Source organism: Lichenostomus cassidix, chromosome 3, assembly GCF_008360975.1.
Source record: "Lichenostomus cassidix isolate B80296 chromosome 3, HeHo_3.0, whole genome shotgun sequence".
Classification (NCBI taxonomy): Eukaryota; Metazoa; Chordata; class Aves; order Passeriformes; family Meliphagidae; genus Lichenostomus; species Lichenostomus cassidix.
Window position 1 is genome coordinate 9,419,931 of NC_139483.1, and position 15,310 is coordinate 9,435,240.

The 15,310-nt window shown below is 46.5% G+C and overlaps 1 protein-coding gene across 7 annotated transcripts in view; it reads left to right on the plus strand.

Moving 5' to 3' along the window:
• The window catches only part of SERTAD2 (SERTA domain containing 2), a 78,654-nt gene that overhangs the window by 46,318 nt on the left and 17,026 nt on the right, over nt 1-15,310 (plus strand). For 2 of the 7 annotated variants that reach the window (XM_085054310.1, XM_085054312.1), the window contains exon 2: nt 10,104-10,261. The exons of 1 other annotated variant lie outside the window; for it this stretch is intronic. Coding sequence is in view for 1 of the 6 variants with exons in the window: in XM_085054308.1 (XP_084910434.1) it covers nt 11,239-11,441 (203 nt within the window). In the remaining 5 variants the exon portion in view is untranslated. Of the gene's footprint in view, nt 1-9,927; nt 10,262-10,679; nt 11,051-11,184; nt 11,442-15,310 lie in introns of those variants that run through there. 4 more of the 7 variants (XM_085054311.1, XM_085054314.1, XM_085054309.1 and 1 more) reach the window with 4 other exon arrangements.

Here is a 15,310-nt window from a genome sequence, read left to right on the forward strand (position 1 = left end):
ACCGTGTGTAATTCATGATGGATGGTGGCCACTGGGTGCGGGAGGTTTGCAGTTGGGACGTGCTGACGGCTCCTGCTGACATTTGTGCCTGGTCACCACGAGGCTACTGTGGGAGAGGCTGAGGAGGTGTTTGCCTTTAGAAATCAGGGATTCAGATTTGATGTCAATCACTTTTTAGCATGAACTTGCAGGATATTTGCAATGCAAGACACAGTGCTGCTTTTAACGTGTATGGGGGGATGATTCAGGACTGATACAGCTGCTTCAGTGATCTGGTAGTATACATCCCATTATCATTATTCACTCACATTATTCACTGTTAGAAAGCTTTCTAACAATTCATGATATTTCTCAAGCTCTCATCCCCTCCTCTCTCTTTCTAAAAAAACGAATTTAATTTTATTATTATTATTATTCAGATTCCTGCTGTACACATCCCCCAAGCAGGTGGGAGGGGGAGTTGGTGGGTGATGACTTGGCTTTGTTGGAACTTCACTTAATGCAGGGTGGGGGCAGAGAAAATGAAGCTAAATTACGCAGATCCTGAAGGCACAGCTAGTGCACTGCATCACTTGTGAGCATGACTAGAACTGAAAATGAATCACAGCCTTGTTAGACACTGTATGTGTCAGTGCATGTGGGCAGAAATATCATTCAGCGAGAGAGAGAAAAAGACAGAGAGACTACATCTTGTCAAGTGTGCTGGTCCCACTGAAATCCTTGTAGTATTTAACCTAATGGGTGAGGGCTGGGAAACACTGGGACAGCTGCTCTAGGATACTTTACCTTGCTGATTTTTATTCCTTTCTGGAAGTTCAGAAGATGTCTGGATTTGTCAGCAGTGAGATCTGTTTTCTAAACAAGAAAAGGCTATAATTGCAAGCTCAGGTTTGAACCCACTGCAGAGGACTTTATAACACAACCACCCATTTGGGGCTGGATTTGAATGTGGAATTGCTTCAGTTTGTGAGTTCATTGTGCATTAGGAAGCAAATGTGATCTTCTCTTTCTGTAAACTTCTGATGGTTGCATGTGCACACGAAAACACAGTGCACACACGTGTACACTGAGCCAGTTCACATATTCCAGACACAAAACCCCAGCCTGGAACTGTAACCCTGGTTCTTGCAGCTGTGTAATTCAAATAGGACCTATTTCTAGAATGGAAATTGGTTTTACAGTTTGGTTGCAATGTGACAGAGCCATGTCAGGTGATTTGATGGAGAGATGCTGGAATCAGCTGGCCACTGAAATCTGCTATATCTGTGTTTGTGTTCCAGAAGATACTTGCCACAAGTGAGAACAACATTCCTAAAGAAGCACTCTTACCTTCTGCAGAGGCCTATCCATAGCAGCCAACAAGCAGCAGCCATCTTAAAATTCCCCCCTTGGCACACTAAAACCACACTTTTTCAAAGCCAGATGGAATCAACCAGTGTATTCTTTCAAGGATTTTGGTTGTGCATTTTTGAATGTTGTGCTTGGTGCCTGTGCTCAGTCACTGGCCTGTGATGTGTGATGGGTTGTATAATTTAAAAGCTGATGAATCAAGACAACTAGCCTGAGTTTTAAAAAAGTGTCTAGAGATGTGTGGTTTCTCCTTCATCCCCCTCCCACAGACCAGGTGCTTTGTACTTTTTGAACATGCAGTGGTTTCTGAACGTTGTGAAGGATGTAAACTGCAGCTGAGAACACAGCACCTCCCCCTCCAAAAAAAAAAGAAAGAAAAAAAAGAAAAATAAAAAGGAAAACAGATAAAACCTCCACCATCAATAGCTTTTTAAAATCCTGGTCTTCATGTGGCATTCCTAGAATGTCTGTACTTACTAAATGAGATAGGAAAAATGGGAATAGTTTGTGATTTTCTGACTCTTAATGTGACTTTTTTGGGAGAAGGGCAAGGAAGGGATCCGTACTTACGACAAGTTAAAAATAAGTTTTAATTACTTAGAGTAAGAACATGTTCTGAAAAGTAAAGATTTTGGACTTAATGTGCATGGAACAAAAGGCCGTTGTGAGCTATGTACGAGAGTTGCTGCAAGTTTGTATTCTGCCCTTTTTTTTCTGTGGGAGTTATTTCCTGTTGTTGACTAGAGTTCTTTATTTAGAACCACCTAGCTACTGAATGACGGCTCGCTTGCAAGAAGAAAAAGTGTGATTAAAACTTGCTAAGGCTTATTCCAAGATCCCCCCACTTCCATTTATTTAAGGGGAATCTTCACTAAATGAAAGGAAGTAAAGTTCAAAACAACAAATGCATTTCCTTCTCATTGTTCTGCCCACATCAGAAAGCAGCTAGCAGAAAGATCTTGGGAGGCTGTGGTCTTTCACCTGAACATCTCATGGAAGACAACGTTTCTCCAACAGAGGTGATCTGGTTTATGTTGTTCTGGTTTTTAAACCAAAACAAACCCATCAAATGCCAGGCCTCCCTTTTTTCTGGCAGGAATAATGCACCAGTGTTCTTGGGGGCAGCTTTTTCTATGAACCCCACAATGAGAGTAAGGAGGGGGCACTTGCACTTTCTCAGCTGCTCAGAGGAGTTTCCTTTGAAGAGCCCTGCCAGCAAAAAGAGGTTTTTGAATGCTGACCTGTTTGGGAATAGTATTTAGGTATGTGTGTGGAGTCAAATTATCAGCACATTGACATCTGCTTAACTTCTTTTGTATTTGTGGCAAGGGCTGAACATCCAGCAAGAGTAAAGGAAAGTTAGCAGAACATATCCAGAGAGGAAAAAAAGAAGAAGAAGATTTAAGATGAAGGTTAACTCTACTGTAGGTAGTAGGTAAGCAAGCATAGTAAGTGGGATTTATTATGACTTATTTACTTAGCAGGAATTACACTAGGAATGTCCCCTGGGTGTGGATGATTAGAAAATGCACTGGGGCATGAGTGATAGCAGATGGACAATCATCCCTCCTTGGCTTGGCTGGCTTCACTCAGTGAGCAGAGGGAGCCTCTTTCTGCCCAGCTCTCTCAGAAGGTCTGGTGCCTTTCTCTGCAGTACCTGGGCTGGCTGCTCTGGGTGGGCAGGTACTTTGCTCTGCAGACAGGAGTTATGGCTCAGGCGTTTGCACTTTTCCTTCTTACAAATGAATCTGACAGAAACTGCTTTGTGAAGTTGAACCTCTGTAGGAAAGTGGATCTCTGTGAGAGAGAGGGGTTGGGGAGCCTTCTGTCCATCCCATCTGTGCTGGGAAAGTTTGTGGCTGGAAGAAGAAGCAGGGAACGCCTCAGTGATACACCTCGTGTTATTTTCTTCTCTGCTGTCCAGTGGTCAAACAAAGGAAGACCCTGAACTCAGCAGCAGCACCATCAAAGGGAATGCAGCTCCACCTCCTTGTTTCTTGGGTCTGCTCCTTTCCCTTGACTTGTTCCCCTCTGTACTCCAATCATGTCTCTGTCTTGCCCCCTCACCAAGGCTAAAATAAAAATAAAAAGGGGAGAATTATTACTGTTTGAGCAACCTCCTTATGGCTGTCACAGAAAACTGGCTTTAGTGAGATGTATGTCACATACAGCATCTTCTTCCCTAGCTCCATGCCATCCCTGCTCACAACGTCTCCTTTTCTTCTTTTTATTTTTTCCCTACTGTTTTCTTTTGCACCTCTGCAAATGCCCACACCTACTATGTCACATGGGCGTGACCAGACAGGAGAGCTGCCTCTCCCATCTTCCAGACCCCAGCCACATTTCAGGGACATTAGCACCTCAGAGCCACTGTGGGAGGAAGAAAGAGAGCATTAAGAGGTGTGAAAGGAAGAGGAAGACGGGCTGAGATGATAAATGGTGGATTTTCAGCTTTTTTTCTTTGTCCTGATAGTAGAACCTAAATGTTGGGTGGGTTTACAGTGATTTAGTGTTTCATCCTTGCGTGGGAATACTAATTAGGTGTAAACCTCCCTTAGTCTTTGGCTAATGGTCACCATAAATGAACCGCTTCCTTTAAAGTGGAAGAACATAAAAAAAGGTTAAAGGAGAACCTAAATTAATTTGTGCAGTTCCCTTTTTCTCCAGAAAGATGAAATGCTTTTCTGACGTTTACGGGGTGGTTTTAGGTAGAGTTAAGAAATGCAGACATCACCCACAGTCTGTTTACCTGCATATACAGTATGATCTTCTGCTGACTCTTAGCTGTGCTAGCACTAGGGAATGTAGAAAGACAAAATGAATCATTACCACAGGCATAGTCACTAAAAGCATCTGATGTACTCATTCAGTCTTTTTTTTTTTAATTTTTTTTAATCTCCTCTTTGCACGTAATCTAAGGAGCCACCCATTTTGTGAAGGGTTAAAACAGAAAGACTTGTGCATTCACTGCACTCATTGACTCAATGAGTTCAGTTCTATATGATCTTCAATTATTTGTAGAGGAACAGAATGACAGTGGGAGTTAATGCTGCTACATTTGATGTTCTTGTGCTAGGTTTTCTGCCAGCTCCTTTTTTTTTTTTTTTTTTTTTCTTCCTCTTCTAAATTTGGCCCTGCAGATTCAACTTCTGTTTTATTGGGGTTTGTTGGTTTTGGCTTTTTGCTTTTTTTTTTTTTTCAAAGAAGTGGTGTAGGTCACTCACTGTTTACTTAAAATTAGACCCTCACAAACCTTTGTCTGAAAGGAGTACAGATAAACATCGTCTGTATAGAATTTTGCACCTGGGACAGTCAGAGGAACGATTTATCATTGCAAATTTGAATTACTTTGAAAATGCCTGCCGTGGTAAGCATTCTTTGAATCTAGAGGTTCTAAGAAGCTGCAGAAACTAGTTTTAAACAACAGGCCCAAGTCCCCAAAACTGCGTAGGAGCATTAATAAGCTCTACAGGTTGTATTCCAGCCAGCAGAAGCAGCTATAGGTGGGTGCATTCATTTGGATGTCGCTGTATTAACTCATGTTTTCATATAAATAAGGCTTGAAATAGCTTGTTGTTGGTTTGGCTTGGTTTTTTTTTTTCTTTTGGTTATTTTTTTTTTTCTGGTAATGCATCTGAGCACAACCACATTAAACTCCAGTGACATGGTTGTAAGTCCTGCATAACATACTGCAGTGCTGTGCAGCATCCTACATCCACAGTGTAGCCACAGCACCATTTTGATTGTGCCTTCCCAGCCTCAAATTCGTTGTAACTGTTGTACAATGCTTGAATGCAACGAATCTGAGCAGGAACATCCACTTCTAGAAGCCTTTGGTCACCCCACTGGTAGCCCTGTTTGGTCTGTCAAGCCCTTGGCATCTCAGCAGGGATGAGCAGTGCTAAACATATTCCTATACAGCCAGGCCTCTTTCAGGTTTCAAGAATGCTTAAAACGAGTGTGGGGGGCATGTGTGCTCCAGAAACATGTGGCTCCATGGAGAGCTTTGTCGGAGTAGCTTTGCTTCAGGAAAGGGCTGTAGTGTGTGCAGTGCTCAGGGTAAGCGTGAGCAGTAGAGCTGCTCTCCCCTGGTGAGCAAGGAGCAGGTGGTCCCTCAGCACTGGGGACATGGTGGTGACCTTTGTGCTGACGTGTGTGTGGCTTGCATGTTTGACAGCCCCACGTTGTTAAGGTTTTCAGGCTCGTGTTGGGTTTGTGCTCAAGACCGGTGGGTGGCCCGAAGTCTTCTGGCTTGATTTGCAGCGACATCTGTTTACACCAGTGGTTAATTAGGCCTGCAGACTGGCCATCTCTCTATTTTCCCCCACCGTTTCTGTGTTTTTTCTTGATTAGAAGTATTCCCTCCTCAGCTGTAAAACAGAGGCTTTGGTTTTATCTGCAGATATTTTTTCCCTCTTGATCCACTGGCCCTGGTGTGAGATGAATATCAGGACATCAGCGTAGCCTCTCTTCAAAAAAGTAACCAAGTGTTCCAGAAAAGAATGACTTGTGCTTTTGGTATAGCCTGCAGAGCGAGCACTGACAGGGAAAGAAAAGCAGCCTAAAATTGTTTAAAACTCAGCTCAATGCAGAGTACAATTCCCTGTGTCACAAGAAGCAGGATTGGAAAGGAGAGACTGCTTTAGGAGCATGTGTGCTGAACAGGCAGTGCTGGTGTGAACAGTCTGGCCTGGGCCAGGAACAAACACATCTTGCAGGGGATGCAGCCTGCATGGGATTTGGGAAAGAACACAGATTTTTATCAAAAGGCAGAAAGATGTGAGGAATACACAGCAATAGTAGGCAGCCTGAACCTCAGTCAGAGGACAGTCTTTCAGCTGGAGCAAGGATGATGCACACCAACAGTCTCTAGAGGACTGGGAGTGCACAGGGAATTACAGAGGGAGGGAGTCATCTCCGTGCATGAGGAATGCAGCAAAACCTCCTCTGACTAAGCCAGCTAATGCACACTGCATTTTTTTTTCTTTCCTGATAATCCTGTTCCATAATATTTCCTTAATAATTTAGTATGTGAATAGTAGCCCTTCTGAAAAGCATCTAAATCACCAAATCTTACTTTCAGATGAAACCTTGCTACTCCTGTCATTCACAAACACTGGGGATTTTTTATTGGGGATGATTATTTGAGAGCTATCTTGGAGTTAAGGGTTGGGTTTTTTTCCTTAATTACTTAATGAATTTACCATGTGGCACAACCCTTGGTACTGCCAAGCAGTAGCTTTCTATTACTAGACTGTACAGGCCTGATCCTGTGTTACCAAAGCCAAAAGCAGTATTTGGGAACCGACTCTGTCATCAAAATCTGTAGGAAGGCTTAGAATAACTATACAAAAGAGGTTAGTTGCACTCAGAATATTGATTCATGAGCTCCCTGGTTTTTTGCATCGCTGTTCATTTTACCCAAAGAAGATCAACTGCCCAACTGGACATATAATATATGACACTGCATTAGAACTAAGGCTGCATTTGGTCATACTCATTAATTAAACTGATTTCTCCTGTAGGGTTTTTTTTTTCCTAGAGAACTAACCGAGAATGATAATTAAGCATATTATGCATTCTAGGGAACGGTGTTTCTCCTACTGCCACAAAAACATTAAAGGAGAAAAATATGAACTAAAGCAGAAAGTGAAAGGGGGGGAAAAGAGCTAAAATTGGAGTGAGAAGGGGTGGAGCATTCCTTCCTTTGGTTTTCACCGACTTCTTTGCCTTGCGACACATGGGGCAGCCTTGTTAGAGTGGAAGAGTTGCACCAGCAAAAAACGAAAAAAAGCCACTGAAATCCCAAGGAGAGCAGCCCAGCTCCCAGGTGCAGCTCCCTCCCTGCTCCTGTACAGGTGCAGACTGCAGTGAGGCAGCACCCCAAATTTTTTATTGAGGAGCTTGTTTTAATTTGTGGCTGAGCCCAGGGCCCAACTCTGGGCAGTCAGTATTGAGCCTGAGCAGAGACGGCGCGAGGGGTGAGCAGTGTTTAATTGTGCCTTTGCTTGCAGTGTGCCTTCTTACCCAGGAGAGCCACACTGCTAGATGAGGAGTGCTGCTCGAGTGGAACAGGCAGCTCTGGCTGTAGGCAGGCCCTTTGTTTGGCTTTTCCCAAGTTGCCAGTGCTGAGGGGGTCTTTATTTGCAAAAAGTTGTCTGCTCTGGGGTCAGTATTAGGTGTTTGCCTGCCAGCTCCTGCATGCACCAAAGGAAAGACATCCTGGGAGGAAATGAAGTTGTGTTGTACAAGTATCTCATGAAATTTCGTAGTATTCATGTGTATTGCAATCAGAAAGGGAAAGGCCAAGGATGTAATTAGAAACGTGGGAAGCAGTTCACTCTCTCTTTTTTTGAAAAATGCAAGGTGTGCCAACATTCCAGAACACCAAACTTTGCCACTCTTTCCTAATTAGCAAATGTGTTGATAGGCAGATTACCTGGCAGTCTGTAGTGTTTCTAATTAATTGACTTATGAAGTCCAGTGTCTGTTTCCCCCTTCCCAATCTTTGCAGCTTTTGATTTCTGTTTGTTCATTTATTATCTTGCTCATTTATTTATCTTCAATGCAGAGTGGTATTTGCAGGATCTTCATGAGACCTGGCCTCAATCTGACTGGCTTTGGCCATCCTTGCTCAAAGACAGGGCTGCACTTAGACTATGCCTGTAGCCCACGTCAGGCCAGTACTGCTGCAGAAAGGCACAGCTCCATTCCTTCTCTTTTAGCATGTCATCTTCATGTGTGAGCACCTCAAGGACCTGTGTCAAGGCTACAGCTGCACAACTAAATCTGTGATACTGCTCCCTGGGAAGCCCATGGCTCTGAAATGGGATGCATTTTGGGTGGCTCCTCCTTGCAGACGCTCAGTTTCTCCCCTCCTGCTCCTGTAGGCTCTGGAAACCTCTGCCAACACACTTCCTAGTCCAGCATTTTGTGGCTCCGTTGCAGGCTGCTTCTCCATACTTACTGACAGGTTTGGGCAAACTGCGTTTGGGTCTTGCAGACACCTTCTGATCAGGCTGCTCCAGAGCTGCAGAGCAGAATTTCGTGGCCAGAAAGGTCTCTCTGAATCAGGTGTGAGGCCATGTGAGGAGCAGTCGGCAGCGGGATTATTCTCCTTGCGGAGCCCAACCTCATCCCGCCGCGCTGGAGCCTCTGCTGTGCACGAAGCACAGGAAGGAGCTCTATTCATATCGATTCGTATCGTGACCTATGCTCAGCTGGGAGTGCTTCTGAGTGTGGATGCAGGTTGTACTAGTTGTGTTGGGAGGAACAATCTGAGTTACAGCGTGATTGTAAACTCCTGCCAAGAAAGACTCGGGAGAGTTACAGTAGGAAACAGAAGGGGCGGTGAGCTTTTTCTTTTGCTGGTGTAAAATTGGAGCAACCGAGCAGAGTCAGAAGCGTTTAAAACTCAGAAGATACAGGCTCAGGCTTTTTACTGCCGAGCGTAACACGGCAAGATCAGGGCTGTGCATATCGGGCTGGAGCCCAGCTGCTTATTTAGCAAATGTTTGTGGTTCTGCCTCTGGTGCCAGTGATAGCGTGCACACACCCAGGCACAGGGACTGTAAACCTGCCGTGGACTTTGAGCTCCGGAAGGCAGGCGCTGCTCGGCTGGGCGCATCCACGGCGCAATTGCGCAAGGCCAGATCCCGCTGTGTTACAAATCTGGTGTAAAGGAGGGCGGAATGGGGCCCTGGAATTCAGTGAATCTGGCAGGCAAAAAAACCCCCAACAACCCAGTCGAAAAGATATTCTGTGTAGCTTTTGAATAGCACAAGCCCACTGAACAGGTATCACTCAGGCCCTAAAGAAAATGAACCTTTTCTTTTTATTTAGTGATTTTTATTATGACACTGGTAATTTCAGGAAGAGACTTGTTTCCCCAGGCAGAAGGACCAAATCTCAGTGCCTTGCTGTTGGAAAGTATCCAGCCAGGGAAATTCTGGTTTTAATGTCTGCCAGCTCCTGGGCAATTTGCGAATCACTCGTCAAAATCTAGTAAACGGTTTGTGAATTGCTTTGCAGATTGGTTTAAGTCTAACCCTCTGCCACAGATACGGGATGAGAGAGCTTGGATCTCCTCAAAGGAATGGCTGATAGCACGGGTGGAAAGGGAAGGGTGGGCTGAGGCCTCCAAACCGGTAAAATAAAACATTGGTTTTTAGATCTGATGCCTTTTCCTCCCTTTTTAGTGAGTTCAGCAGAGTGCTCAAGTGCCAGTCCTGGTGTTTAAACATCAGTTAGATGGGGCCTTCTCAATTACAATTTTAAGAATCCATAAAATCAGCACTTAATCTCCTTTTATTTTGGCAGATTCGCTATTTTAATTGTTTGGTGCTGGTTTTCCTTTGTGCATTTTTGTCAGGTACAGTTTCCAGGGTAAGGAAACATTTCTTCTAAAAGTATCCTTCTTTTCGGTTTTCTAACTGAAAATGGAACTGAGTATCTTAGCAAGACCATCATCTTGATTGATCGCAAATCATTACAGACCGTTTTGAGCATAATGCCTAAACGAGTCGTGATATTAACGACTAATAATCGCCTTTATATTAGGTCTTAAAGCTTTATTGTCCCGAAGTACAACCGGTTTAGTGGAACATGAAAGGCCAGAACGATCCGAGATGCCTGCTGGGGTTACAGCCAAAACTGTAAGGTGTTTGAATCGCCTTTAGCAGCGGCGGCTGGGATTACAGCCCCTTTCGAAACACAGTCATCGAGGTGACTTAAAATAATCGTCTTCTTTCCAGATAGCGCCTGGTGCCGAGCGCTTCCCTCCTTCCCCCCAGTCTTCGCGCGCTCGAACATCTCCGTTTGGCCTCATTTTTGCGCTTCGGTGGTATCTGCACAGCCCAAATTAGCAGCGAGGATTCCACGGACGGGGGCCGCCGCCTCCCTCGGCTCCCAGGTGAGGTCCCGGGGCGGGGGGCAACCGGGAGCGTTCGGGGCTTTCTCACCATCTCCCCCTCGCCCCCGCTCTGCTCGGCCGGCTGACCGGAGGTGCGGGGGCAGAATTTTGGCTTGTACCGGGAACAACCCGGAGCCAACGCCGCGCGGAGAGCAGGGCTGGCCGAGCCCCCTGTCCCGGCCGGGTCCCCGGCACCGGATAGCAGGGATACTTGTCATATTTGCGGTCGGGGCTCGCTGGCACCCGCCTTTGTGGCGGCCCGGCGCTCCCCGGGGAAGCCGCGGCGGCTGCGGGGGCCGTGCCGCCCGCCCGGGGCCGGGGCACGCGTGGGCAGCGCGGGGAGCCGGAGCGGGGGAGGAGGAGGAGGAGGAGCGGCAGCAGCGGGGGCTGGGGGGGCGGGGGAGGAAGGCCGGGGCCGAGGCGGAGCTTTGACGCGGGCCGGAGGGTGAGGAGCTCGCCGGAGCCGCCCCTGTCGTCAGTGCTGGCGGCAAGTGCTGGGAGCCGGGGCTGGTGGTGCCTCCTCCTTCTCCTCCTTCTTCTCCTCCTCCTCCATTGTATAATGCTGCGTGATCGCAGCCGCTGGGGCAGAGCGGAGGCTTAAATCCTCACGCCGCCTGCTCCTGCCTCCTCCTCCTCCTCTTTTCCTCCTCCTCCTTTCCTCCTCCTCCGCATCCCACCCGGCCCCTCCCCGGAGCGGCGCGGCGAGGAGCGACATATGGAGCTGCTCTAGGGCGAGAGTTTCCGACCTCCCCCTCTCCATGCTTTAGTTCTCAGGTGGAGCTGCATGTGGTGAGTGGGGCTGGGGGGCTGAGGGCATCGGGGGGGGTGGAGGGCAGGGGGCGGTGAAACCCCCCCACCCCCTCCGGCTTTGCGAGTCATCGGGGCTTGTTTTATCTCTACCTTTAAATTGGTGCCCGGGCAGAGCAGCCCGGGGCGGGGATCCTCCCCCTCTCCTCCGGGGGGGGGTTCGCGGTGAGATGAGCAGAGGAGGGAGAGCGGCGGAGTTGACCTTAAAATACGCCCCTTCCCCCGCCGATGCGGGGGGATCCCGAGCCGAAGCAGGTGCTGGTAGCCGGAATATACTTTTTTATCGAGGTGGCTGCGCCGGCCCCGCTAGCGCGGCCGCTTGCGCTCTCCGGAGCCGGGCTCCCTCCGACGCCGAGAAAGCCGCGCCACCCCGGTAAGTTCGCGTGTGCGCCGGGGAGCCCCTGGAGCTGCAGCCTCGCTCCGCTCTCCCACTAGGAGCCGGGGCTTCGGGGAACCCCGAAAAGTGCGCGCCGTAGTGTCGGGAGGGTTAAAAGGGCCTGGGGGAGACTTTCACTCGGCTGTAGCAAAGCTGACATATGGCTGGGCAGGACCCGGCTGGCCCCGCTGCCTGGCCCTTTTCAGGGTTGGTGTTAGGGCAGGGGATTAGCCTGTCTTTTCCCTGAGCAATAGCGCGCATGGGTCTTCCTTGGGAGCACCGCCAGCGCGGAGAAACAGGCGTCTGGGGGGCTTTTGTGAGTAAGGTGGTTCATCTTTTGGAAGCGATGGCAGAAAAATGGATTTATTAGGGTTTTCTCCAGGGCGGATGAACGCTTGAAAAAAAGATCCTTTTTGCGATGCTACTTTGATTCAGAGCGTTGGCTGCTTTACTCACATCAGGATGTGGAAAAATAAGTTCTTCTTAGACATGAAAATAGGAGTACAGTTACCTGCTGTCATTTCTTGCATTTTGTGAAACACAGCCGGAAAGCCCAGGGCCACTTTTGTTGCAAATCTATGGAGGGGGTTGTGTGCTGTCCAGTGGGCCCCTTGGTGGCTGATTTACAGCTGTTGGTCAGCTGCTGGTGTAAAATAAAGCGAATCTGCCCATTTTTATCTCCATCGGGGGAGGGAGGGGGGGTGGTCTGTCAGCTTCTTTATCCCAACTTCGGCGCAGCACGCCAGAGCTGTTGCGTGTGGCGGCGTGTGCTCAGACTGATCCAAGGCTCTCGGGAGCAGGAAAGTCCAGGTTTTTTCATCTGGTGCCTGGTGCAGTCATCAGGCTGACTCTCGCTGCTGTCAGTGGGTGCTGGATTTGGCCACTGTAGGATGTAGTGTTGCTCAAACAACAGTGGGAGGGGGCTTGGCTGCCCCAAACACCAGTTTTACACTTGTGCCTCTCAAATGAGTAAACACTTGCTGTGTGTGTGAGTTGAAACAATGCTTTCTGCCTTTTTTTTATTCTGATAATTTTAGGCGTGCACCTGCACGAGTGAAGGTTCCAGTGTCTTATGGACTTCTCGCAGGGTACAAAATAGACAGAGGCACCTCAGTTTGCATCTAAAGGGCACAGGAAGCTTTCACATGGTAAAACAATCTATAAAAATGAATTGTGTTTTCTTTAAAATGATCACTTTAGAAATTAGCCAACTGATTTAGCAGGGTAAATTGAAAGTAGCCCTTTCTGGCTGAAGTTAAAATGCACGCATTTTTACATAATAAGATGGTATCTTTGGACTGTGATTTAACATAATGAACCAGTGGTAGAGATAGGAGGAGGATTAGCAGTCTGTGCTCCTGGACAGGTATCCGAGAGCATGTCCTTCGGAATAGTTCCATTGTTCAGGCAAGTGTTGCAGCATCCAATGTAACAGCTCCAGATATTCCTCCTCTCGTGACTGATCCTGCTTCCATTTAAGTTGGTAGCAGAAACCACCCACTCCTTTTCTGCAGGAACTGGATTGGACTGCTAACGAATGAAGCTAGACTTTGTGCATATTAAAGCACTGCTTTGATTTTTGTGTCAAGCTGATTTCTTTTTCTCTGAAGCGGATTGAAAACAAACAAAAAGAAACTTGATAGCCATAGGTCCTTCAGGTTTTGTCTGTAGATGAAGCAGTCTTAAAGAGCATTAAATGCATCTGTAGGTGCTGATTTATTAAGTGATGTAATTGTATTCCTTTATACACCTGCTCTTTTTTATGGGAAAGATGAAATAATGAGCTTCACAGTGGAAATAATAACGTAAATATTCCAAGTGCTCCACTTGTCTGCCTGAGAGGCATCAAGGACTTTGAGATAATGTCCTAATAGCAAGGAAACCCTCAAATTTCATATTCAAAATTTATTTTTTTAGCTTCCATGAAGTACAGCAGATTTTATGTAATATCTAGTTTGAAGGATTTTGCCATCATTCACACAAGCTGCTTTTGTTTTTTTCAATAAATATTTCATTGGGAAACATTTTTTTTTTTTTGAGGAACTCTGACTTTTTTCACACTGATGTAAAGCACTCCTGGCACAGTTCATCTCTGGCAGTGCTAACACTAGACAGGTGATCCAAAGTACTTGTGACTATTTTTGCTTTTATGTAACATCTTAAAGTGTAATCTGTCAAACAAGGAGAATGCAGTACTTTGAAAGTGTAAGTAGTCTTCTGGTGATCTACTTCTTATAAGGGCCTGGTAGCAAGAGAGACACCTTCTTTTAACTCAGCTTTGTGGTGTAAGTGGCTCACAAGGAGACAGCTCCAGTTGCAGTGGTTCCTTAACATGCACACAAATCAGTGCCAGAAACAGCAGCTTTCAGTTACCAAGTCCAAAGATCAGGAGTGTTTCAAAGGAGAGAGCAAGGTCCAGCTTCAATGTAAGCAGGTTGGCACTAAGCACAGATCTTTAGTCTTGATGAATCTTTTGCTAATTAATGGTTTGTGGAAGATGAAATTTGCCAATCAGAGCACGGGGCTCATTTTCTTCAGGGGTATATAATTGCATGTTTTCTGCCATTTCTTTTGATTTCTAAGCTTCCATCAGTCAGAGAAACTGCTGTCATGAGGAGGTGCCTGTTTTCTATAAACAGGGAGACCCTCACCATGCATTAGTTCTTTAATTCTTTTATAAACAGAGTAATTTTTTGTGTTTGCTGTAGTGGAGGCTTCAGGTTTGTTCAGCATTACCAATGCAAACACTATAACAAAAATAAGATAACAATGCTTGGCTTTTCAACACGAGTGGGGAAAGCAAGCCCCATAAATGTACTGTACTAATATTGCTCTTGGATCTGCTGAAGTCAAGCCCAAACTGAAGTCCAAAGCAAACGTGTGGCAGGGAGACAGCAGAGGTTTAGTGGGAGAAACAGGCCTGTGTGTCACAGCAGGGTCCCTGCCCTCTGTCTCTTGGCTGTGTGGGTATGAAACTGTGTGCCACTGAGCAGAATAGAAACTGCAGTGCCACGTTTGCCTCACCGATGAACATCTCAGATGCTGAGTGTCACTGCCAAGTGGCCAGGATGAGCTGCAAAGATGCACTGGCTGGGACATTCCTCCAGCTCAAAGGGGATTTTTGGGGTGGGGAAGACCCGATTCGAGGGGCATTTCCAAGGGAAAGTTGGGGCAGTCTCCAGGGGCATTGGGAACAGCCTCACTGGTCTTCAGAAATGGCTTTAAGCTGTGACTAGGAGCAGTAAGGCTTGAACGGGCTGAAGAAACTGTCAAGTCACCAGAGAGCAAGTTTTTGATTTTCTCATGTCCCTTCTTTGAGGGAGGAGGCTCATCTAGCTCAGGTGAGACAGCAGCCACCACCACATCAGAGTGACTGTGGATTTGGGCTGGTGCAGTGAAATGAAAACCATGCTCAGAATCCTGCATCAGGCTAGCTCAGACCACTGTGGCCAGGTTTGGTACCCTTCTTGGCTCAGTACACGACATCACAGGTGTTGCCATAGAACCTCTGAAGTTCCCAACCTGGATAACATCAGTGTTTTGGGTACCAGTGGCTTTAAAGAGGAATTTTTCCTTAATATCGCTCTGGAATTGAGTTTTAAGTGGCACTGAACAACATGAGTCTCAGTCTGTGTAGTTTTTAAGAGCCAAAACCTGTTTTTTGCTTTCACACTAGTAAGATGTATTGGATTTCATCTGACAGTTTGCTTCCAGTGAAGTTAAAATAAAAATTGTATTCTTAATATAGTAGAATACAGGGAGAAAAGTTCAAACGTGGGTTGCTTTCTTTTAATGTTAATTTGAAAAGTGGGCAGTATATGGAAGTAGCAGAAAAAAGAAGTTCCCTTTTTCAAGGAACCCTGAAT